At 43.2% G+C, this 24647-nt stretch overlaps 1 protein-coding gene across 7 annotated transcripts in view; it reads left to right on the top strand.

The window, feature by feature from the left end:
* WARS1 (tryptophanyl-tRNA synthetase 1) overlaps positions 1–24647 on the top strand; it is a 39307-nt gene that overhangs the window by 2140 nt on the left and 12520 nt on the right. For 4 of the 7 annotated variants that reach the window (XM_009006554.5, XM_009006551.6, XM_078335748.1 and 1 more), the window contains 5 exons: positions 5210–5374; positions 11972–12191; positions 13518–13626; positions 19593–19712; positions 20279–20461. In XM_009006554.5, the coding sequence (XP_009004802.1) occupies positions 5264–5374; positions 11972–12191; positions 13518–13626; positions 19593–19712; positions 20279–20461 (743 nt within the window). In that variant the 5' untranslated portion in view covers positions 5210–5263. Of the gene's footprint in view, positions 1–2667; positions 2768–5209; positions 5375–11971; positions 12192–13517; positions 13627–19592; positions 19713–20278; positions 20462–24647 lie in introns of all 7 variants that reach the window. The other 3 variants (XM_017977333.4, XM_009006553.6, XM_078335747.1) reach the window with 1 other exon arrangement.

Raw genomic sequence — 24647 nt, 5'->3', positions numbered from 1 at the left:
CCAAATTGAAAAACCTGGGAAGTTCAACTCAATTCTGAAAGTCAACAAAGAAATAAAGGAGGATGTTGATAGGTAGGGAGAGAAATGCTCACATAATAAATGGGGTAAATGGATAAATGCATGAAATGAGGACCATGATAGTTCTGTTCTCCTTTCTCTGACCACACAGAAGTTGCATCATACACACACACACACACACACACACACACACACGATTTCTTTTTTTTCTTTTTTTCTTTTTTTCTTTTTTTTTTTTTTTTGGACAGAGTCTCCACCTCCCGGGTTCAAGCAATTCTTCTGCCTCAGCCTCCCAAGGAGCTGGGACGACAGGTGTGTGCCACCATGCTCAGCTAATTTTTTGTATTTTTTTGGTAGAGATGGGGATTCACAATGTAGGCCAGGCTGGTCTCGACCTCCTGACCTCATAATCTGCCCACCTCAGCCTCCCAAAGTGCTGGTATTACAGGCATGAGCCATCGTGTCTAGTCCACACACAAGATTTCAACAGTGTGGATGATTCCTTGTGATCCTATATGCCTTGTGATCATGAGAGCAGGGAAACCTCATCTGTTATTTCCTCAGTCTAATTTCATTCCCAGGTGCTTCTTAAATGGAGTTCTGATATTTATAGATACATGTTTTTCCCACAACATGGACCCTAAATGCAAGTCTAGTTTCTCTCACTGATCCGCTAGCAAAGAAACAGTTATCTAATCTATTGCAGTGGGAAATTAGCTGTCCCAGGCATTCTTCTTGGCACTTTCCCCAGGAATTTTTAAGGATAATTTTTATCTATACTTGATTGATTTCAAAACCTTACTACTGCCTTGTTGCCTTCTGTGCAGGGCACCACATTTTTTGGAAGGACAGGGTAAACCAAAAGGAATTCCAAAAATAGCGACCAGGATGGTGGGCAGATGTTAGCAGGGGGCGAAGAAACCAGAGTAGAGATGCAAGACATGGAGAAAACGCCAGGAAACCAACCTGGCTCTCCACAGATCTCAGAAGGCTCAACTCAGTACCAGGACGTTAAACAAGAAGCCATCTAAAGTCCAACTGGGGGAATCAACCTTCAACTGGAACAAGTAAAGACATAAGAGGATAAACCTTAGAGGAAAATCTTGAACTAGATGACTAAGGAGATTTGTTCATTAGATAAATGTTTGTTGATAAGCTGTGTGCTGGGTACTAGAAGTACATGGAAGGATAAACCCAGTGCTTGCCTTCACTCTGCTGGGAAAGACATGAATAACTAAACTGCAGTGTAAGTGCTTTCATAAAGTCACTAAAAGAGTGTTTGGGGATCACAGAGGACGGAGCAAACAACTTGGTCCCAGAAGCACAGGTGTCAGGAGAGGCTGTGAAGAGCTGAGGTTCAAATTGGAAAGAGAATCAGCAGAGTTCAGGCAGAGAAGGGTGTGAAACATTTCAGGCAGGCAGGCCGCAGGGATTCTGAAAGAGCACATGAGCAAGGGGGCTTGGGAATCAGATTCTGGCTTAGCTACTCCCTGGCAGTGGAACTTCAGAAGACTTGTTCTGACTTCCCTGAGCCATCAGCCTCTCATCTGCTATTGCAGGGCACATAGAATAACACCCAGCTTTGAGAGTTGGGAGAATTCAGGATAAGAATCTGGACATGATGTTTGATGATTTGTGGCTAGAAGTAATTTTCATGAGTTTTGTTATTTGATATGGGCAAAGACCTTAGAGAGAAAGCGATGATGACTGATTTGCTCCGCTTGTTGCTGGGGAGGGAATGGGAGAGTCTGAAGGTTCTCTCTAGCACTAGGAGAGGGTATTTCTGCATTCCTCCCTTAACTGGATTCTTTGTTATGGGTCAGTTATAACCACTCCAAACCTCCCTTTCTGGGGATTGAGGTGGTTCTCATGCTATCCCATTCTGGTTTCAGTATTACACTTTCATTGCCTTAAATAAATTTTGATTTACATACTTTTTTTCAATTCTTTTTTTTTTTTAATTTTATAAAAATTTTTCAGAGACTGGGTCTCACGATCTGTGTTGCCCAGGCTGCTCTCCAACTCCTAAGCTCAAGCAGTCGCCTCGGCCTTCCAAAGCACTGTGATTGCAGATGGGAGCCACTGCTTACAGCCCATGATTTACATATTTTGAGGATTTTTTTTGTTTGTTTTGCGACAACATCTCTCTCTGTTGCCCAGGTTGGAGTGCGGTGGCACAGCCTCCACTCACTGCAACCTCTGCCTCCCGGGTTCAAGTGATTCTCCCACTTCAGTCCCCCCACCCCCGCCGAGTAGCTGAGACTACAGGTGTGCACCACCATATCCAGCTAATTTTTTTGTATTTTTAGTAGAGACAGGGTTTCACCACATTGGCCAGGCTGGTCTCGAACTCCTGACCTCAGGTGATCCACCCGCCTCTTCCTCCCAAAGTACTGGGATTACAGGCATGAGCCACCATACCTGACCAGTTTACATACATTTTAAACAAATATTTAACAAATAAATATATTAAAATAATTGACACCACAAATGTATATGTTTAATTCACAGAGTTAAGTCATTGGTAGGATAATGGTTGAGAGCGTAGGCTCTAGAGTCAAACTACTAGAGTTTATAGCCCATGTCTCCCATTTATTTGTGATGTTAACATGGGCAAGCTTTTATTTTATTTTATTTTTTTGTTATAAGTAAAATTTTGATGCCACAAAAGAAATAGCACTTGAAGATAATTCCTCTCAGCAAGGCCGTTTACTTCTGTAGAAGGGTGCCGGTCACAGACGGAGCAATGGTAAGCACACACCTGTTACAGGGAGGGGAAGGGGTACTTATGCCCCGACGAAGGTTGCCCCTACTGCTGTGTCGTTCCCCTATTGGCTGGGTTAGGCTGCACAGTCTAGTCTAATTCCAGTTGGCTATTTTAAAGGGAGCAGGTTTGGCTGGAAGGACGGTTATGGGCAGGTCAGAGCAGATAAGCAGGGGTCAAAGCAGGTTACCAGGATGGGTCAGGGCAGGGGATGGGGGGGGCGGGGGGGGGCCAGGGGGAGGGAGACAGATGTGAACTACTGATTAGAACTGGTAGAAAAGGTTGTTTACTGAAACTACAAGAAAGTTAAACTTTAAAATAGAGAATTAAATAATAAGAAAGCTGACCATACTGACATACTGATTCTTTTGAAGAGAAACTTGGGGTTCACTATATCTAACATTTTTTTTTTTTTAGAGACAGGGTCTTACTCTGTCACCCAGGCTGGAGTACAGTAGCACAAACATAGCTCACTGAAGCCTCAAACTCCTGGGCTCAAGTGATCCTCCTGCTTCAGCCTCCCAAGTAGCTGGGATTACAGGCACACCACTATGCCCAGCTAATTTTTTTTTTTTTTTTTTTTTCGTTTTTTTGTAGAGTCACTGTATTGCCCCAAATGCCAGGATTACAGGTATGAGCCACCATGCCAAGCCTTGGGCAAGTTTTTTTTTAACCCCTCTGTGCCTCATCTATAAAATGGAGATAACAAATCTATTTCATAGGACTACCGTAAGGCTTAAGTGAATTGACACATATAAGGTGCTTAGAACAATAACAGGTACAGAGGTGTTCAAAGTTAGCAGCTCAGACACTAGCCTTCTCATTGTCCTCCTCCAAGGTTTTACAGCAAGTTAAAAGAAGCTGGAGTTCAGCCAATCTTTGGAACCCTAAGAAACAAAAGAACATTAATAACAGTACTTGTAATGTAGTTACATCTTGCTTTACGGTTTACAAAGTGCTACCATGCCTTTTCTTCTCATTTTGTTCTCCTAAGAGCCTGGGATAGATGAAGAAGTTCCTTGTGGTGCCATTGTATAGGTGAGGAAACTGACAGTCAGAAAGAAGAAGTGATTCTGAGTGCAATGACTCACACCTGTAATTTGAGCATTTTCAGAGGCCAAGGCGGGTGAATCACCTGAGGTCAGGATTCGAGACCAGCCTGACCAACATGGAGAAACCCTGTCTCAACTAAAATACAAAATTAGCTGGGCATGGTGATGCTTGCCTGTAATCCCAGCTCTTGGGAGTCTGAGGCAGGAGAATCTCTTGAACCTGGGAGCTGAGATCGCACCATTGCACTCCAGCCTGGGCAACAAGAGTGAAACCCCTTCTCTAAAAAAAAAAAGTAGAGGAAGTGATTGAGCCAAGAAGGGGTTGAAGGCGGCACAGTCTCTGTCTGCCACGTCCCTACCTTCTGCAAGGGTAATGGTGAATAATGACTACTAGGAGGTGCAGACACACCTTCTCCAAAGGTTTATAGTTAAATAAGGCAGTATGTGGAACAGACACATTGCAGACAGTCCTTACCCTGTGTGGAACCTGGGACAGGTAAGGCCCTGTCTTCCACCCCAGAGCTCACTTTGTCTGAGAGCAGCTGGCCAGCAATGGAAGATACTTGCTCAGCAGTATATTGGTTATGGCTGCAAAGGCCTGAGAATTCATCCCCAAGGCAATTAAGATAAACAGCAAATCGTGGCTGGATGCTGTGGCTCACGCCTGTAATCCCAACACTTTGGGAGGCTGAGGCAAGCGGATCACCTGAGATCAGGAGTTCAAGACCAGCCTGGCCAACATGATGAAACCCCGCCTCTACTAAAAACACAAAAATTCACTGGGCTTGGTGGCAGGCGCCTATAATCCCAGTTGCTCAGGAGGCTGAGCAGAAGAATCTCTTGAACCCGGGACGCAGAGGTTGCAGTGAGCCGAGATTGCACCACTGCACTCCAGCCTGGTGTGATTACCCTTTTTGAGATTGTGCTCCAATGTCAAAAAACAAAACAAAACAGCATATAGTAATTTAGTAATTTGTCAAATGTGTATAGCACTAGTGAACTTAGGTTTATTAAAACACATTGGTGTTTATTATACCCTGAAGCAAACAGGAGTCATGTTCTGGGCACTGGGTGGGGTACAGGGGACATCACCAAATGCAAACTCAGTCTTAACTAGGAGGCCCTCTCTTTTGTAGATCTTAAGTCAGTAAATCCTAGTCACTCCTTTAGTCCTCATCATTGACATTTGTTCTTCCACTTTTCCTCTTTTTCGTGGCCCCAAATTTCTGCTTCTCTTTTTATCGTATTATCCATGTCCTTTATTGTAACTCACCTCACAACCTCTTCAGAAAAATGGACTCAATCCAGGAAAGAAAAAACAGCTGCAGTGTTTTGTTAATCTCTCTTTTTCCCTCTCTCTCCTTTTTCCCCCCAGTCTTGACTCCTCTGCTGAACAAAGCCTCTGACCCCTGGCCAGCCATTCTGAGACATGGCTAACATGGCCAACAGTGAGGCCTGTGCCTCTCCACTGGAGCTGTTCAACAGCGTCACCACTCAAGGGGAGCACGTGAGGGCCCTGAAAGCCGGAAATGCATCAAAGGTAGGTGATTCTGTTGGGTTCTCCATGAAGGCAGCTGAGCCTCCCAAGTCTGTAGGGCTGTTACTCTGGAGGAGATGGTTTCCTCAATGACTGAGGTGTTTTGGTTATAATTTTTTGTTGTTGGGTTTTGTTTTATTTTGTTTTTTTGAGAGGGAGTTGCACACTTTTTTTCCCAGAATGGAGTGCAATGGTGCAATCTCAGCTTACTACAACCTCCGCCTCCCAGTTCAAGCAATTCTCATGCCTCAGCCTCCCAAAGTAGCTAGGATTACAGGCATGCGCCACCATACCCAGCTAATTTTGTTGTGGTTTTTAGTTTGTTTGTTTTTTTGTGTGTTTTTGAGATGGAGTTTCAAACTTGTTGCCCAGGCTGAAGTGCAGTGGCGTGATCTCGGCTCACTGCAACATCTGCCTCCCAGTTCAAGCTATTCTCCTGCCTCAGCCTCCCAAGCAGCTGGGACTACAGGCGTGTGCCACAATGCTTGGCTAATTTTGTATTTTTAGTAGAGATGGGGTTTCTCCATGTTGGTTAGGCTGGTCTCAAACTCCCAACCTCTGGTGATCCACCTGCCTCGGCCTCCCAAAGTGTTGGGATTACAGGCATATTCCACCGCACCCAGCGTTGGTTATAGTTTTAAATGCGTTTTTCCCTTTATCAACATTGGGATGCCTGTGATCTAGAGTCAGGGGTTCTCAAAGCCTTTGTGAAATACAGCGGCCCTCCAGGCCACCTCTCCCTATTTCCTCCTCAATTCTTTTAGCCGGTCTTTTGGTTATGTACTCCCCATATCTACAAATATTCTGCTTATTATATTGCTCCTTGCTGATTTTGAAGTTGGGGCTTTCATGTGGAAACGAAGAATGTGTACTTTCCCAGCCACTTCCCGTCCAGGCAGTCTCCCCATCCGTATTGCAGTTGCAGCTAGGTCAGTATCTGTATCAAGGATAGAATGAGTACTCTTCCTTTCTCGCCCTCAAACCATCAAGGATAGAATGACTACTCTTCCTTTCTCGCCCAGCTTTTGTTTTCTCTGGAGTTAATATTTGTCTTAATTTCTGTTTGCTTTACTTTTTTTATGTGATTGATACTAATGATAATGTGTCTCCAAGTCCTTTCCCAGTCAGATGAATCTCCTTTCAACACACATCAACTAGTATGTCAAGTTCATCTTCTTGAGGTGATCTCTCCCAAAACCTTCTGCCTGCTTCCCTCTGGACTGGTGATCCTTGCCTCCTACACTGCCCATCTTGGCATCTTTCTTCACTGTCGACCCAGGAGTTCCTTTCACCCTGCTGATTGGGTGCCCATTTCCTGCTCCTGCGTCTTATTCCTCTTTGCTTTGCTCTTTGGGCAGAGCAAATCTTCCAATTGTTTCTGAAAAAAATAATGCAAAGGAAATATCTCTGGGGGGATCTTGCCCATCTGAAAGTGTATTTATTTTACCTAAAACTTGATTGATAACTAGGCTGGGATTGGAACTAGGTAGGGTTCTAGCATGAAAGTGATTTCCCCTGGGAATGCTGAAGCCACTGCTGCAGAGAAGCCAGATGCCATTCCTCCATTTTTTCTCTCTGGAAGTTGGCAGGATCTTCTTTGTTCCAGTGTTCTGAAATTGCATGGTATAGGGGCTCAGCATGCCTTTCGAACTAGAAACTCATGACTGTTAATTCTCAGAAATCATTATTTCTTTGATCCCTTCTGTTTTCTTTCTTCACAGTCTTGTTTCTTTAATTTGGAGACTGTTTCTCTGATTTTCTAACCCTCCTATTGTTTTCCATTTCTCCTGTCATTTTTAACTTCCAGGAGCATGTATGCTCCCTGAAGTTTCCTCATAGCACCCTGCCCTGGTTCATAGGTACACTACCATCCTTTTCTGAGATCTTAATGGCAGTTTTCCACATGTCCTCTACATGCTTTATAATCCCAGCTTCATCCATCTTAATTTTTTTCTACCTGTCTTTGATATTAGAGGCAATTCTCAAATGTTTAGTGTTTTCTTGGCTGTTTACTCATGTTTTGGGGGGTACACTTAAAAAGCTGCTGGATGGACTGTTTATTGGGGAGGAGCTTATCAACATAGGTTCCTCCCCCTGGAGAATGAGCAGGCAGCTTCCCTTTAAAGTTAAATGAGATTCCCCAGAGAAAGCTCCCCAGTCCACTGTTCAGAGGGGCTGAGTCCAGCTGCCAGCATTCCACGGCTGAGTGGGAGAGAAGGGTTGTGGGATCCTTCCCTGAAGCTCCCTATCCTCTGTGTGCTGCCAGTGCCCCAACTGTGCAGATTGCCCCCAGTCTAGGCACCCCTAACTCTGTCCTCTTTCGACATGAAACCTTGGAATTGAAGGGGAAAGTGTGGCACTCCCTTGGCCAAGGGGAGAGGGGTTCTCAATAACTGCTTCTTGAAGAGACTTCAACCAGCCTCCTGTTTTCATAACGCACTTTCACCCCCACCCCTATAAGGTCACTAAGGCCTTAGCCTTTGGGCGATTGCATAGCAGTGTACACGTGGTCACTTCCAGTATTTCTGCAATGTCTTAGTGTTTGTTTTCTCTCATGCTGTTAGGCACTGGTCATCCATCAGCTTTCCAGCTTCTGAAACCGTGTTGCTGTCATCCTCTTCTTGTTTCTTTTGTTCTATGCTTTAAAAAAAAAAAATCTCTGCTTTTGTTATAGTAGGTTTCAGAAGTATCATCATCAATATGCATCTTTAACTGGAATGTAAGCATTCATTTCCTTCTGGGGTGACTTCATTCCTAGGTCCTCCAGCTTCTCCATGACTTCCATCACTATCACTTTCCTTTTCTTTTCTTTTCTTTTTTTTTTTTTTTTCTTGTGATGGAGTTTCACTCTGTCACCCAGACTGGAGTGCAGTGGTGCAATCTCGGCTTATTGCAACCTCTGCCTCTACCACCTGGGTTCTAGCAATTTTCCTGCCTAAGCCTCCCAAGTAGCTGGGACTACAAGCACCTGCCACTATGCCTGGCTAACTTTTGTATTTTTAGTAGAGACGGTGTTTTGCCATGTTGGCCAGGCTGATCTTAAACTCCTGACCTCAGGCGATCTGCCCACCTCAGCCTCCCAAAGTGCTGGGATGACAGGTGTGAGCCACCATGCCCGGCCTGACTTCCGTCACTTTCAACTCCCATTATCTGTTATCTTCTTTTCAAACATCTCTTCCTTGCTTGTTACCAGATGGTGTCAACTATCTCACATTCCTCAGTAATTTACTTTGATTGTTTGGTACCCAATTTAAACGTGTACGTGTGTGTGTGTGTGTGTGTGTGTGTGTGTGTGTGTGTGTTTTGAGACAGGGTCTCACTCTTTCCACGCTGGATTGCAGTGGTTCAATCATAGCTCAGTGCCCTTGAACTCCTGGGCTCAAGAGTGGTCCTCCCACCTTAGCCTACCAAGTTGCTGGGATTATAGATGCATGCCACTGCACCCAGCTCGTATTTTAAAGGAAATAAGTAGCACCAAAAGAAAGTAATGTCAAAAAAAAAAAAAAGAAGTTGCTTATTTACAGAAAGCGATTTACTCACCAAGTAGGGCTTGAAAGGTTAAACCAAGTTGTTTTAAAACAAAAATATAAAATAAATAAAAGACCCAGTGGGGTTACATAAGCCCATCATTTTGGGAAGTTGACAGTGCTATTTTTGTCCATTTAATATTAAATTTGAATAACATTTAGTAAATGTTTTTAGTTAGTAATTCTTAGTGACTGCAATTATGTTCATTATTTTAGTCAACTTAATACATTTTGTAATAACTCTCCCAAGTGTATTCTTTGACTAATGCAATTGGCTGGCACGTTGAGACATCAGAGGTTACACAAAGAGACCAGAGTTAAATGATGAAAAATTCAAAAGTACATTTGTAGCTGACCCTGAAATGTCTTGGTACTAGAAGCACTTGATGTTTTGGAAATTTTAAAAATTATCTTTTAGCAAAACAGTTTGAGCCACATTGGGAGCGCCAGTTCTCTGAGAGGGCACCATCAGCTCTTCCTTGGCCTGCCATTTATCTAGACCATGGATCTCAAAGGTATTTTCTGCTCCAGTGTATCTAAAGAATAAGATCCACGTCCTTCAGTAGCAGCAGCTCATTAAAGCAGAGAGTTTCCTAAGGGGGAATAAGTCAGAATCTGAGGGCTGTGAGAGGAAATAGTTTGAACAGAACTGAAGAAGCAATGCTGGATCTTGAGTACTAAGAAAGAGAACAGAGCCTTTTTCTTCTTCTCCTTTTTATGTAAGTAACTTCAAAATCTAAATATACCACTAATACAGAGAAATATGCTGATCATAAGCAGACATCTCACTGAATTTTCACAAAATGACCACATCTGTGTAACCAGCACCCAAATCAAGAGCCAGCATAGAGCGCCTGGAAGCCACACTCACGCCCCTCAGCCTCTGCCATGAGCGCTTCCATCAGGGCTACCTCTACGTGTGGTTGAACTGTATGTAACCAAGTAGTAGATAGACTTGGGTCTGCCTTTCTTTTCTGAACATCTGCTTTTGGCTGGGCACTGTGGTTCATGCCTATAATCCAAGCACTTAGGATACCAAGGCAGGAGGATCGCTTGAGGCCAAGTGTTTGGGACCAGCCTGGACAACATAGTGAGACTGTGTCTCCACAAAAAATTTAAAAATTAGCCGGATGTGGTGGCACACACCTGCAGTCCCAGCTACTCGGGAGACTGAAGTGAGACCCTGTCCCAAAAAAACAAAACTGATCTTCTGGTTTTTTGGGGAGGTGGGGTCTCACTCCATCACCCAGTTGGAGTGTAGTGGTGCAATCTTGGCTCACTGCAACCTCTGCCTTGCGGGCTCAAGCAGTCCTCCCACTTCAGCCCCCCGATTAGCTAGGAACACAGGTGTGCGCCACCATGCATGGCTAATTCTTTTTATTTTATTTTTGTAGAGACAAGGTTTTGTTATGTTGCCCAGGCTGGTCTTGAACTTCTGAGCTCAGGCGATCTACCTGCCTTGGCCTTCCAAAGTGCTGGGATTACAGGCGTGAGCCACTGTACCCAGCAAACATCAGCATTTGAATCCTGTTTCAGTGTCCTGGTTCAGACACTGATTAAGACTGGTTATAAGAAATAGACAAGGTGAGCCTGCTTGTCTATTACAGTGCTATACCAGAATGCAGATGGTGCTCAAGCAGGAACATTGGTTAAATGTTTGACTTCCACAGAGCCTCTTAGTTACAAGCAGAATTAGACCAGATAGAGTATGGAATGTCAACGAAGCTAGTTATTAAGGGATACTGACTGCTGTGTACTTCAAAGCAAGGTAAGCCTTCCCATAGAGAACTGGATATGTTATACATACGAAACACTTATTTTCTACAAGTACTGAGCCTAGGTACTACAGAAATGAGATGGGTAAAACACACTTACCTGTCTAACCTGGGCAAACATCTCATCTCTGAGTTGTATCCATTGGGCTACTAATTCCACAAATCTGACTCATTTTAATGATGAGGTCCAGATAATTTTGTAGTTTGAAACACAGATCACTCCAGAATCGCAGTCCTCTCTGGTAGGTGCTGTACCTGATACAACAGTTATCTCTTAATGGAGGTTGGTGTTTATAGAACATTCCGTACATGGTAAAAGGAATTTGAGGAGATTAAAAAAAAAAAAGAACGTTCTGTGTAAACTGTAAGTGGAAATGTTTGTATTTCCCTTGGCAAGCAAATTGGACTGGGTATATTCTTTGTTTGTGATCTAATCCAGCAAGGCCAATTATCAGAATAGAGCTTTAGGGCATAGCATGACTAATCGGCTTAATTAAGGCCTGCTTTTTTAAACACCAGGCTTCCAGGGGTGGCCACTGTGGACTCCTACAAAAGAGTCTTTAATAGATTTCCAGACTACCCAAGGGTGCATTTTACTTTTCTTGTTTTTTTTTTTTTTTTTTTTTTCAGGATAGTTTGATAAGACTCTAAAATGTAGTGATAAAACTGTTTCCCAGTGAATCCCTCCTTAATTTATAGCCTGAGAGCCTACATTTTTTGTCCTTGCTTTTATCTGTTTTAGTTGCTCTTACTATCCTTAGTGACATCACTGGTTAAGTTTCCATAAATATTCATTCAACCTGCATGGAATGTAAAAATGAGTTCCAACGCAGAATTCCAGGATACTCAATTAAAGGAGCTTGTCACACACGTTCTCTGGCATTGGTGGCATTTGACAAATCTTTAGCATATGAACTTTGTCATAAACGACAGTATATATTGTGTCACTGCTATTGTCCCAAAATGTTCATGGTAGCACGAGAATAACAGATAAAAATGAAGTGCTTTTGAGCCGATGACTTGCTGTGATTCTATGAGTAAGCTCCTTCTCTCTGAGTCTCAGATTCTTGAGCTGAAAAAGGACAATGACAGTGATGCCTGCCTTGTAGGGTTGGTGTGAGACTAACTGAGGTAACACGTGTGAAAGGATTTAGCGCAGTGCCTGCCAGAGAATGGGCATTCAGCGAATATCAGCTATTAGTAATACTTTTAAGCGCAGTGCCTGCCAGAGAATGGGCATTCAGCGAATATCAGCTATTAGTAATACTTTTAGCCATCACTTTTGTTTCCTTTTTCAGGATGAAATTGATTCTGCAGTAAAGATGTTGCTGTCGTTAAAAATGAGCTACAAAGCTGCCATGGGGGAGGATTACAAGGCTAACTGTCCTCCAGGGAGCCTAGCACCTAGCAGTAATCATGGCCCGGACGCCATGATTACAGAAGCCGAAGAGGATTTTGTGGACCCATGGACAGTACAGACAAGCAGTGCAAAAGGAATCGACTATGATAAGCTCATTGGTACGTCCTCTGCTTTCCTCCCAGAAAAAGCCTCATCTTTTAGAAGTGGTCCCATTGAGTCCATTAATGTTTTTAAATTTTGAATTAATCATAAATTCAGTGAAGCTTTAATGCCAAGAAAAAAGTGGATCCTAAAATCTTTTGGTTGTGCAATATTCCCAAAGGATTATTTTAAAATAAAATAACAATATAAAACAAATTTCAAAATAATGATCTATAGTAGACAGCTTAGTAGAAGCTTTTCCCTTTTTTGGAGCACTTTAGAACTTGGGAAAGCTCTATTGAAATGGTCATTTAAGGCCAGGCGCGGTGGCTCACACCTGTAATCCCAGCACTTTGGGAGGCCGAGGCAGGCGGATCACAAGGTCAAGAGATGGAGACCATCCTGGCCAACATGGTGAAACCCCGTCTCTACTAAAAAATACAAAAATTAGCTGAGCGTGGTGGCACACACCTGTAGTTCCAGCTACTTGGGAGGCTGAGGCAGAAGAATTGCGTGAACCCAGGAGGCAGAGATTGCAGTGAGCCGAGATTACTCCACTGCACTCCAGCCTGGCAGCAGAGCAAGACTCTGTCTCAAAAAAAAAAGAAAGAAAGAAAGAAAAGAAATGGTCGTTTAAAACATTTAGTAGCTACAAGTCAATTATAGATTACTTAGGTTTCACTTCCAGTAATGGATATTGGAGTGGATACTGGCTATGGACCTAGAAGGCTGGAAGTCAGCTTAAGAGTGATGACTTTGCCATACCATTGAAGTCTTTACTCTGAGATCATTGCTAATTGTCACAGAAGAAACAGAACTAAAATGTTTCCTCTAAGTCAAAGCCATTTTCCATGATTTGAGTATAGACTGTCAATGAGGGAAAATTCACTTGACGACAGACATTAATTCAGTTCGACAAATAAAGAATGTGAGAAATCATGATTGTCAATGAATATAAATTTTACCTCAAGCGAATGTGTGTGTGTGTGTGTGTGTGTGTGTGTGTGTGTGTATTTGTATTTGTATTTTGTTGTCAAAAGTTGCTAGCTGGACCACATTCTGGATGTTTCTCATCAGAATAACCAGTCTCAGGCAAAACGGCATTTTGTGTTGTAATTTAGTTCCTGTTTTGTTAGTCGTGTTGATCTCAGCTGTTATTTTAATACAAAGACCTTTTACTTTATGTTGGGGATAAGGACGTTTAGTAGAAGGCCTAAAGAGGTTTGCATTCATTAAGATTGTGCATGGATCACTTCCTTTTCACCTTCATTTCAATAATACCTGATCAGTAAATGTCCTGCCGCATAAGAAAGTCATCTCTTCTTTTTTCCAATTTTTTCCAGTTCGGTTCGGAAGCAGTAAAATTGACAAAGAGCTAATAAACCGAATAGAGAGAGCCACCGGCCAAAGACCACACCACTTCTTGCGCAGAGGCATCTTCTTCTCACACAGGTCAGGGGCCCTTCTCACATGTCCTCTTCTTCTAGTTCAAAAAATCGTAAGACAGCTCTCTTAATAAGCTGCCTGGCACTGTGGGAAAAGTGATGGCCAGCTGTCAGAAAGCGGGATCCCCCTTCTGTCCTGTCTGTGCCCACTGTGGGACCATGCTTGTCCATTCACCTGCAGGCCCTTAGTTTCTTCACTTGTAGACTGCCCACCTCACAAGATGGGAATCAAGATTACAGATGAGTCTCCTGCCAGATGACATGCTGTAAACAAATTATAAAATGTCACGAAAACAAAAGAGATTAATATGGCCAAGTTCAACATTTCCCACACAACAAACAGTAGGCTTCCTGAAATTCCAAACCCTCTTCCTCCTATTGTATTGACTTGCTCATAAATCATACCAAAAGACAGGCCAATAGAGAATGCATGGAACAGAGCATCTGTACCTCAAGCCATAAATTCATGCAGATAACATCAAGATATGGGCAGGTTCCAAAGGGTTTCTGCCTCTCCCACCCTACAGGTTATCTGGTTTGAGGCAGGCCCATTTTTGAAGCTGTGTCCATGAAATTTGTGATCTGAGATAGGGTCGTTCTGTTCTACTGGCACCTCATGTGGTTATAGGAGAATACCTCCCAGGGCAGAGCCCAGCAGTCTGCTCAAACACTTTGAATTCTACCTGCAAAGAACTCCATGCCTTGCTCAACCCACTTTCTGGGCAGATTATAATCAAGAAGTTTTCCTTAATTAACATATTCTAAAACTCACTTTAAGTATACAATTAAGTGGGTTTTAGTATATTCACAAGGTTGTGAGACCATCATGACTATCTAACTCCAAAACATTTCATCACCCCAAAAAGAAACCTCTAACCATTAACCCATTTATGCCAGAGGTGGCAAAATTTTTTTGTAAAAAAATCATCTTGAGCAGTAGGATATAAATAACTCCTACAAGCTTAGTGTTCCAATAATGGAACACTAGGCATAAATGGGTTAAGTAGTCAACTCCCATTTCTCCCTCCCCACTGGCAACCATTAATCTGCCTTCTCTATATATAGATTTAAGCATTTCATATAAGGATTATATAACGTGGCCTTTTGTGTCTGGCTATTACTTTGCCTAACATTTTTAAGGTTCCTCCATGTTGTGGCATATATCAGAACTAGATGCATTTTTATTGCCAAATAATATTCCATTGAATAGATATAACTCACATTTTGTTTATTCATTGGTTAGTTGATAGACATTTGAGTTATTTTCACTTTTTGGTTATCAGTAATGCTGCTCTGATCATTTGTATGCAAGTTTTTGGGTGGATGTATGTTTTCAATTCTCTTGAGCATATACCTGGAAATAGAATTAATGGCTCATATAGTAATTCCACGTTTAACTCTGAGGAACTGACAGACTTTTCTGCAGCAACTGTATCATTTTACTTTCCCACCAGCAATATAGGAAGCTCCCAGTTTCTCCACATCCTCACCTACACTTGTCATTTTCCATGATGTTGTGTTTTATCACCATCCTAATGGGTGTGAAGTGGTATCTCGTGTGGTTTTGATTTGTATTTCCCTAATGACTAGTGACGTTGAGAATCTTTTCATGTGCTTATTAACAATTTTTATATCTTGTTTGGAGAAATGTCTATTCAGATCCTTTGCCTACTTTTTAATTGGGTTGTTTGTCTATTTATTGTTGAGTTATAATAGTTCTTTATATATTCTGGATACTAGGTTCTTACCCATATATTACTTGCAAATATTTGCTTCCATTATATAGGTTGTCTCTTCACTCTTCTGATAGTCCTTTGAAGTATAAGTTTTTAAATTTTGATGAAGTCCAGTTTATTTTATCTTTGATTAATTGTGCTTTTAGTATGATATCTAAGAAACCACTGCTTAATCAAAGGTTGTGGTTTTAGCTCTTACTTTTCAGTTTCTTATCCTTTTTGAATTAATTTTTGTGTATTTGTGAGGTACAGCTCCAACTTCGTTCTTTTTTTTTGAGACAAGTCTCGCTCTGTCGCCCAGGCTGAAGTGCAATCTTGGCTCACCACAACCTCCACCTCCCGGGTTCAAGTGATACTCCTGCCTCAGCCTCCTGAGTAGCTGGGACTACAGGTGCGTGCCACCATGCCCAGCTAATTTTTGTATTTTTAGTAGGCACAGGGTTTTACTATCTTGGCCAGGCTGGTCTTGAACTCCTGACCTCGTAATCTGCCCGCCTCAGCCTCTCAAAGTGCTGGGACTACAGGCGTGAGCCACCAGCACTCTTTTTCAAAAAGACTATTCTTTCCTTACTGAATTTTTTGGCATTTTTTGCCAAGAATCAATTGGCCATATATTTAAAGATTTCATTGTAGACTTTCAACTCTATGCCACTGATCTATATATCTGTCCTTATGCTAGTACTGCATAGTCTTGATTCCTATAGCTCTGTAGTGAGTTTTGAAGTTAGAAAATGTGGATCCTTAAACTTCGTTCTTTTTCAAGATTGTTTAGGTATTCTGGGCCCCTTGCATTTCCATACAAATTTCAGCTTTTCCATTTCCGCAAAAGCAGCAGCTGGGATTTTGATAGGGATTGTACTGAATCTGGAGATTTGTTTGTAGAGTATTGCCATCTTAAAACATTAATTCATGAACATGGGATTTCTTTTTACTTCTTTCATTTCTTTCTTTGATATTTTGTAATTTTCAGTGTATAGGTTTTGCACTTCTTTGATTAACTCATAAGGATTTTATCTTTTTAATGCTATTGTAAATGGCATTTTCTTAATTTCATTTTCAGATTGTTCATTGCTACTATATAGAAATACAACTGATGGCCAGGCATGGTGGCTCACACCTGTAATCCCAGCACTTTGGGAGGCTGAGCAGGTGGATCACTTGAGGTCAGGAGCTCGAGACCAGCCTGACCATGGTGAAACCCCGTCTCTACTAAAAATACAAAATTAGCCCAGCATGGTGATGGGTGCCTGTAATCCCAGCTACTACTCAAGAGACTGAGGCAAGAGAATTGCTCGAACCCGGGAGGCAGAGGTTGCAGTGAGCAGAGATCACGCCATTGCACTCCAGCCTGGGCAACGAGCAAAACTCCATCTCAAAACAAAAAAAATATAACTGGTGTTTGTGTATTAATCTTATATTCTGAAATTTTGATGAGTTTATTAGCTCTAATGCTTTTTTCTTTTTGCAGATTCTATAGGATTTTCTACATATATGATTATATCTCCTATTATTAGAGACAGTTTTACTTCCTTTTTTCTAATTTGGATTTTTTTTCTTTCCTAATTTCTCTGACTAGAACTTTCAGTAGGATGTTGAATGGTAGTGGTAAAAGTGAGCGTCCTTTTCTTATTCCTGATCTTATGGGAAAAGCTTTCAGTAAAGACTGAATATACACCATTGAGTGTAATGTTAGCTGTGGGTTTTCTATATATCCTTCATCATGTTAAAGTGTTTTTATTATGAAAAGATGGTAGATTTTATCAAATGAGTTTTCTGTGTTTATTGAGATGATCCTGTGGGTTTTGGCCTCTATTCTATTAGTGTGGTGTATCACATCACATTGATGGATTTTTTGTGTGTTGAATCAACCTTGCATTCCTGGAACAAATCCTGCTTGATCATAGTGTTGAAAATCAATTGATTTTCAATCATGTGTATAATCCTTTTTATATGTTGCTGGATGTGATTTGTGAGTTGCTGAGGATTTTTATATCTGCATTTATAAAGGATATTGCTCTACAGTTTTCTTTTAATGTCTCTGTCTGGTTTGGTATCAAGGTAATACTGGCCTCACAGAATTAGTTGGGATTAGTTCTTACTCACTTTTTTTGGAAAAGCTTGCAAAGGATTGGTGTTAATTCTTTTTTGAACATTTGATAGAATTTACCAGTGAAAAGAGGGTTTGGGGCTTTTCTTTGTAGGAAACTTTTGATTACTAAATTCAGTCTTTTTTCTTGTTACAGACCTGTTCATATTTTCTGTTTGTTCTTGGGTTTGTTTCCGTAATATGTTTCTAGGAATTTGTCTACTTCATCAAGGTTATCTTACTTATTGGTATGCAGTTATTCCTAGCATTCCCTTATATAGTAATCCTTTTCATTCCTCTGAGGTTAGTAGTAATACCCCTTCTTATATTCCTGATTTTGGTCATTCCACCACCCCCACCCCAGTCACTTTGGTTCCAAGTTTACTAATTTTGTTGGTTTGTAGTCAGCGTTTTTTTATCTTAGCAGTGCATGGTTCTTCTCACTGCCCTTATGACTTACTTATTGACCGCAGTATAGTAATCCTGTAGCCTCTTGGCTTAAGAAAACATAGGACATCAGTGGCTCACGCCTATAATCCCAGCCCTTTGGGAGGCCGAGGCGGGTGGATCACAAGGTCAAGAGATTGAGACCATCCAGGTCAACGTGGTGAAACCCCATCTCTACTAAAAATACAAAAAATTAGCTGGGCATGGTGGCGCGTGCCTGTAATCCCAGTTACTCAGGAGGCTGAGGCAGGAGAATTGCCTGAGCCCAGGAGGCGGAGGTTGCAGTGAGCAGAGATTGCGCCATTGCACTCCAGCCTGGGTAACAAGAGCGAAACTCCGTCTCAAAAAAAAAAAAGAAAGCATAGGACGTGAGGCATTTGCCCGTTCTCAAATTTCAGGCTGCCACTGTGTCTAATTTTATCATCTGTAAAATTGGGGATTAAATGAGATCTACCATGCACAGTCAAGCTTCAAGTGGTGGGCAGGTGCCTGGGTTCCGTCAGTAACTGAATGAGTCTCTGCTGGAAACCCATCCTCATAAAAGATGAGCTCAGAATTGGAGCCCAGTAAATTTCTGCACACTTTTCAGGAGCACCTCAGGACCAAGCACACAGTGTGTTCTCAGATGCTTCCTGTAAACACAGGAAAAGCAGCTCATGGGACAACTGCATTTTTTTTTCTCTTCTGTAAGCCCATGAAAGTTTAATTTAGTTAGTGAGAATCAAAGAAGGATACTTTACTTCCAAAATTATGGGTTATTTTCTCTCCTTATTTCAAAAGCAGTATGTGAGCATTTCATGGGGAATAAAATAAAAACTAAGGCTAAAAACCAAACACCGACAATTGTATGAGTCCAGAGATGAGCACTGTTAACCCTGGCCTTGGGGAGTGCAAGGAGAGGTCACTTCCAGAATGCTCTTCTCTAGACTCTCCTACCCAGACCTCTGGAAAAGTAGATATTCCTCTTGTATTTGGGAATGCTTTACCCAGAAACAAAGGGCATTCATCCTGGAGTGCTGGTTTCCCACCCTGCTGAACATTGGAACCTCACAGAGCTTTTTAAAATTACACATTCCCAGAGAGCACCTCAGATCCATTGAATCAATCTCTGGTGGCAGGGCCCAGGCAGCTGAGATTGGAAGCAACCTCGTGGGGAGAGGAATGACTCTAGAGTGACTCGCAGATGAAGATACCTAGTCCCACATTGGCTGAGGGACCCAGATCCAATCTCCAACTGGGGACTTGACCTCTGAACTCCCAGAGGACAATTCTTACTTTCCCTGCTAAGCCAGGACTGTCTGGTCCCATGTAGTTTGCCTGGTCTTGTTCTGAGAGTCCTCGAGCTGCGTGATTCTGAGCAAGGATCATATGGTGTTGGCCTAGTATCCCCAGGGAAGTGTACTAAGCTCACAGTATGTCAGCACTGGTGTTTGGAGGGATTCCAAGAGCCCCAGTAAGTGCACAGCCAGATCCGTCTTTTAAACATGTCATTCCAAACCTGCACATTTTATTTTTTAAAACACTCATAGGAGAAACCATTTCAGTAGAAGTTTCCTGTCATTTTTATATCATAGGCACCAAAGGTAACAAACTCTAGTTATCTATGTTGTTTCGTGTCTGTCTTTGTTTTTCATTTCCAAAAGTACACTAGTGCTTTGACGTTTTTCTCAGAATATCACACTTCTCCTCTTCTTTTTCCTTTAGAGATATGAATCAGGTTCTTGATGCCTATGAAAATAAGAAGCCATTTTATCTGTACACGGGCAGGGGCCCCTCTTCTGAAGCAATGCATGTGGGTCACCTCATTCCATTTATTTTCACAAAGTAAGTATTGGATCTTATGACTTTTCTTACTCTCTTAGTGAATTGAGAATGTTACTTATAAACCATGTTTAGAACTGACGAGATCATGCTGGTTCATTTGCTGAGCAGCCAAGATGTCAAGAATTGGCACTTTTTTGGCTTCCATTCACTTTGTTCCTGGGCGCACTTCAGAGGAACATGGAGTGATGGGGTGAGTGCAGCTTTAGAGTCAGCCAGACATGCTCCTCTTCTCATCCTGCTCCCTGTCCACATGGCCATGGGCCAGCTACCTCTCTGAGCCTGAGTTTTCACATCTTCAAGATGAAACTGATACCTGCCTCATAAAACTATTGTAAGGCTTCAAAACAAAGTGTGTAGAGCACCCAACACAGAGCATACAGGGCCATCTTGGTCAATAAATGCCCTTATCATTATCCAAAGTCAAATTCATATTGTCATTCAAATTGTGGTTTTGTAGGCAAGGATGTTTTAACTTACATTAAGTAGGAACTGTGTTTTCAGATGCACAGTAGCATTCCTCCACAGGAGAGACGAGACATCAGCTTTCTTCCCCCATGTTTCTTTAGGTGGCTCCAGGATGTGTTTAACGTGCCCTTGGTCATCCAGATGACGGATGATGAGAAGTATCTGTGGAAGGACCTGACCCTGGACCAGGCCTATGGCTATGCTGTGGAGAATGCCAAGGACATCATTGCCTGTGGCTTTGACATCAACAAGACTTTCATCTTCTCTGACCTGGACTACATGGGGTAAGGAGAAAATGCTTGGCTGCCTTTTTCAATAGGTAGAGGCAGATGTCAAGTTGCTATGACCACAGCTAAATCTGAAATATCTGAAATGGTCTTAAGGCCTGGTAATAAATGTTCTTCTTCCTTTATTACATGCTATGAGCTGGTTTATTGGTTTTATTTACCAATAATTTTAGAAGTGAAAATCTGTGTATATAAATAGAAAGGATTAAGTGATATCAGTATCTTAAGGACTCGATTATTGCCTCCATAATTAAATTTACAGAAATTTAAGATACGGGCTCAGCCACAGCACGATGGCATCTCAGATTTTCATCCCCAGCTGTGCCAGGAAGTCCTGCATTGCAGTTTCTCACCAAGGATAGTCAGTCTTCAGAGTTATGTCTTCCTCCTTTTCAATGTACCTTTTCCTCACAGGGAGAAGACTCAGTGGTTACATAGTTCCTCAGTCTAGTTCTTTTAATCAGCCATTTAATAGACCAAAATATTTTGTTCTGAAAATCCTTCAAGTTTTACTCAAATGATTACAAGAAGGTGTTAGAAAAATAAGACTTTGGTCAACCATCACAAGAATGCTATTTAGCTCAACAAATATTTCTTGAGCTCCTAAGTTGTGACCTAAGGTGTGGTACTCCTCCGATAAGGCGTAGTACTCCCCTAAGATGTGATACTCCTCCCCTAAGGCATGGTATTCCCCTAAAGGCATGGTACTCCTCCCCTAAGGCATAGTACTCTACTCCCCTAAGTGATTCCCCAGGAGGAATGGGTTCATTGCTACCTCTCTGCAGCCTGGGCTGGGCTCTGAGCAGGCCCTCCCGTATTAGCTCACCATCAGGAACCAGGCCAAGGCAGGATGAGAGGGACACCAGAGAGGCAGGTGAGCAGTGAGCACAGGAGCATTTGCTTAAGGCTGCCTCCCCAGAATATTCCCTTTTATAAGAGCTTAAAACTGAGTAGTAGCTTTATAATCCATTGACAGCAATACATGCCCTGATATGAAATCTGGCCATCTATCAGCCAGTAAAACAGTTAGCTTTCTAATGTTACCTATTAGATTTTTTTTAATTACTTCTCTTGGTTCTGCCATGTGAGTATGGAAGCCCTGTGGCGTCCTTGAAGGAAGGGAAGTAGACAGGGATCCAGATCCTGGCACCTGGATTTAGTGGCTGCGTGACATAGCAGCCACTAAATGGGATCAGACAAGAACATAGATGTCATCATTAGCATAATTTTTTTTGAGACAGAGTATCACTTTGTTGCTGGAGTGCAGTGGTGTCATCTCAGCTTACTGCAACCTCTACCCGGGTGGAAGTTCAAGTGATTCTCCTGTCTCAGCCTCCCTGTAGCTGGGATTACAGGCATGCACCATCACTCCCGGCTATTTTTTGTATTTTTAGTAGAGACGGGGTTTTGCAATGTTGGCCAGGCTGGTCTGGAACTCTGACCTCAAGTGATTCACCTGCCTTGGCCTCCCAAAGTGCTGGGATTACAGATGTGAGCCACTGCTCTCAGCCTTATTAGTATAATTTTCATGGCACTTTATTTCCTTGCCCTCACCCAGTTCCATACAGTGATTCAACTGATCGAACTTCAGCAGAGACACACCGTGGGCTCTGCTACTCCCTTCCAGCCAGGCAGTGCTGCTGGCATTGCCCAGTAGCCACTATCCTCTTCCCACGGCACCACTGCCCCCAGCGGCCAGTGATCTCCCTAGAACTTAGAGCTAATCTCATCTTCCACTTGTGGCCTTTCCCAGTTCTCCTCCTTAGATGACCGTGATGATTCTCACCTTTCGCTTAGCACAAAGCCCTTTCATGGTTGGCCCTGTGTTCCCTCCAACGTCACTACTACCTCCAGCTTTGTGGTGTCTGTGGGGCCCAGGAGGGGATGGGCCACAGATAGCACAAATTCAGGAACTATGTGTCTTACCCACCTACTGGGGGCAGTTCCACGTCCCTCTTCTTTGTACATGCTCCATGCTACCCAGAATTCTCACCCTCTCTCCTAATCCTGCCACCCCCAGCTTAGCTAATTCCTACACTTTTTTCCAAAGGCATGATCAAGCATCACCTTTTCCTGGAAGCATTCCCTCCCCACAGCCAAATTTAGATGCTCCTCTCCGGTCCTCCATCACACTGGGCCTCACCTCTGCCACCTCTGGTGCAGGTGGGCAAGACACATAGTTCCTGAATTTGTGCTCTCTGTGGCCCATCCCCTCCTGGGCCCCACAGACACCACAGAAGCAAAGCTGAGTCCCTGCCTCGATGGACATACATGCTGGTGGTGAGACAGGAGCGAGTGCCTGTAATAGTCCACGAAGCAGATTCAGCCAGTAGACACACAATGGGATAGATGAACTTTTGAGCAGTCCACATGAAAAGACCACAGCCTGAGCAGCCCATCTTCAGCACACCGAACATAGAGAGTGGCTGCTGTTCCCTGTGCTGTCTCTTTGGTAACTGCAGTTGCAGCTCCTGCCCAGCCTACACCTTCACTCAATAAGAACTTTTTTTTTTTCTTTTTCTTTTATTGAGAGGGAGTCTCGCTCTGTCGCTTAAGCTGGAGTGCAGTGGCGTAGTCTCGACTTACTGCAACCTCTGCCTCCTGGGTTCAAGCAATTCTTGTGCCTTGGCCTCCTGAGTAGCTGGGATTACAGGCACCCGCCACCACACCCAGCTAATTTTTGTACTTTTAGTAGAAATGGGGTTTCACTGTGTTGGTCAGGCTGGTCTCAAACTCCTGACCTCAGGTAATCTGCAGCCTCAACCATCCAAAGTGCTGGGATTATAACCAAAGTGTTGGTTCTTGCACCTGACCAAGAACTTGCTTTTTCTTTACAAACACAGAATAAAGATGAAACCCAGACAGTACGTCTGTCAAAAGGGTCTGCGACATCCTTTCTTGAAAGGCATTATACATAGAACCTAAAGTGAGGAGAGGCGTTTTGAAGGTTAAACCCTCTATCCAAACAGTGTACTTTAAGAGTTCCTTCTAAACATTTGAGCATTTTACTTTTCTTTCTCGAATTTAACTCTAAGTCTGTATCTTTGGCTTCATAAAGCTCCTTCCTGGTCTTTAGGAGCTGGAAACTCGACAGAGCCAGCCATCGCCTTGTTTGAGTGGGAGGGAGTTGGTGAGGCCTCCCGTGAGGCGGGAAGCCAGTGCATTTCCCCCTGCACATTGCACATGTGCCCAGAAAGGCCTTCCCGTCGGAGCTCCGAGGGATGCAAAGGCACTGAGCTGGGAGTCTGAAAACTTGTGCTCTGCCCCTGCCTGGTCTTGTTCCCTTGGGCAAGCTCCTTAAATGTCTGAGCTCCCATTTTCCTGTGAGGAAAGGAGCTGGGTGCTGGGGGCGGGGTGGGCAGCATAGCAGAGGTTGCAAGTGCCATGCTTGGCAGCTGCCCACTGTGTGGCCTGGGCATGGGAGGAGCTCCTCTCTGCCTTCTTTCCCCATTCTGCTCATTTGTTCTACAATATGTATTGGACATCTGCTATATATGCCAGGCTCATGCTGGGGGTACAGCAGGGAGCAAAACCATCTCAGCAGCTTTGTAGAGCCTCTCTTCTAATGGGGAGAATCAGCTAACAGGTGATCAGTCAGGTGATAATGAGTCCAATGGTGATAATCTGGTGATAATAGGGACAAAGGGCAGGGCAGAGAAGACCATGGTCAGGAGATGATAGTGCCTGCACTGCATATAGAGTACTTCAGGCCACGCCTGGCCCCTGGGGAGCGCTCAGTAAATGTTGTAATTTAAAATCTCTTCCCATTTTAAACCCTATCTGAGAGTGACAGGCAGGTGCCCTCCCTGGGGTAACTGGTCACTCAGCTACGTGTGGTATACAGTTAGGTGTATTCGCTGCAGCCAGTGAGAAGCCTCCATGCGTGGGCACTGGCATGGCTGCTGTTACATGGTCGGTCTGTCCCAGCTGTGCAGGGGTACAGCTGTCCCTTGAGGAAGGGATCACGCATGCTCATGGTGCAGCGCTTGTATTCATCCTACAGCCAGCACAGTGGCAGCAGCTTGCCACAAGTAATGACCAGTCTTCTAAGAAAAGGCAGCATGCGCTAACTCAGAAATACCAGTCAGGCAGGGTGCATTGGCTCACGCCTGTAATCCCAACACTTTGGGAGGCTGAGGCGGGTGGATCACGAGGTCAGGAGTTTGAGGCCAGCCTGGCCAAC

Source organism: Callithrix jacchus, chromosome 8 (assembly GCF_049354715.1).
Source record: "Callithrix jacchus isolate 240 chromosome 8, calJac240_pri, whole genome shotgun sequence".
Taxonomy (NCBI): Eukaryota; Metazoa; Chordata; class Mammalia; order Primates; family Cebidae; genus Callithrix; species Callithrix jacchus.
The sequence above is the reverse complement of the archived record's forward strand: the minus strand, read 5'-3'. Positions and strand labels throughout refer to the sequence as shown.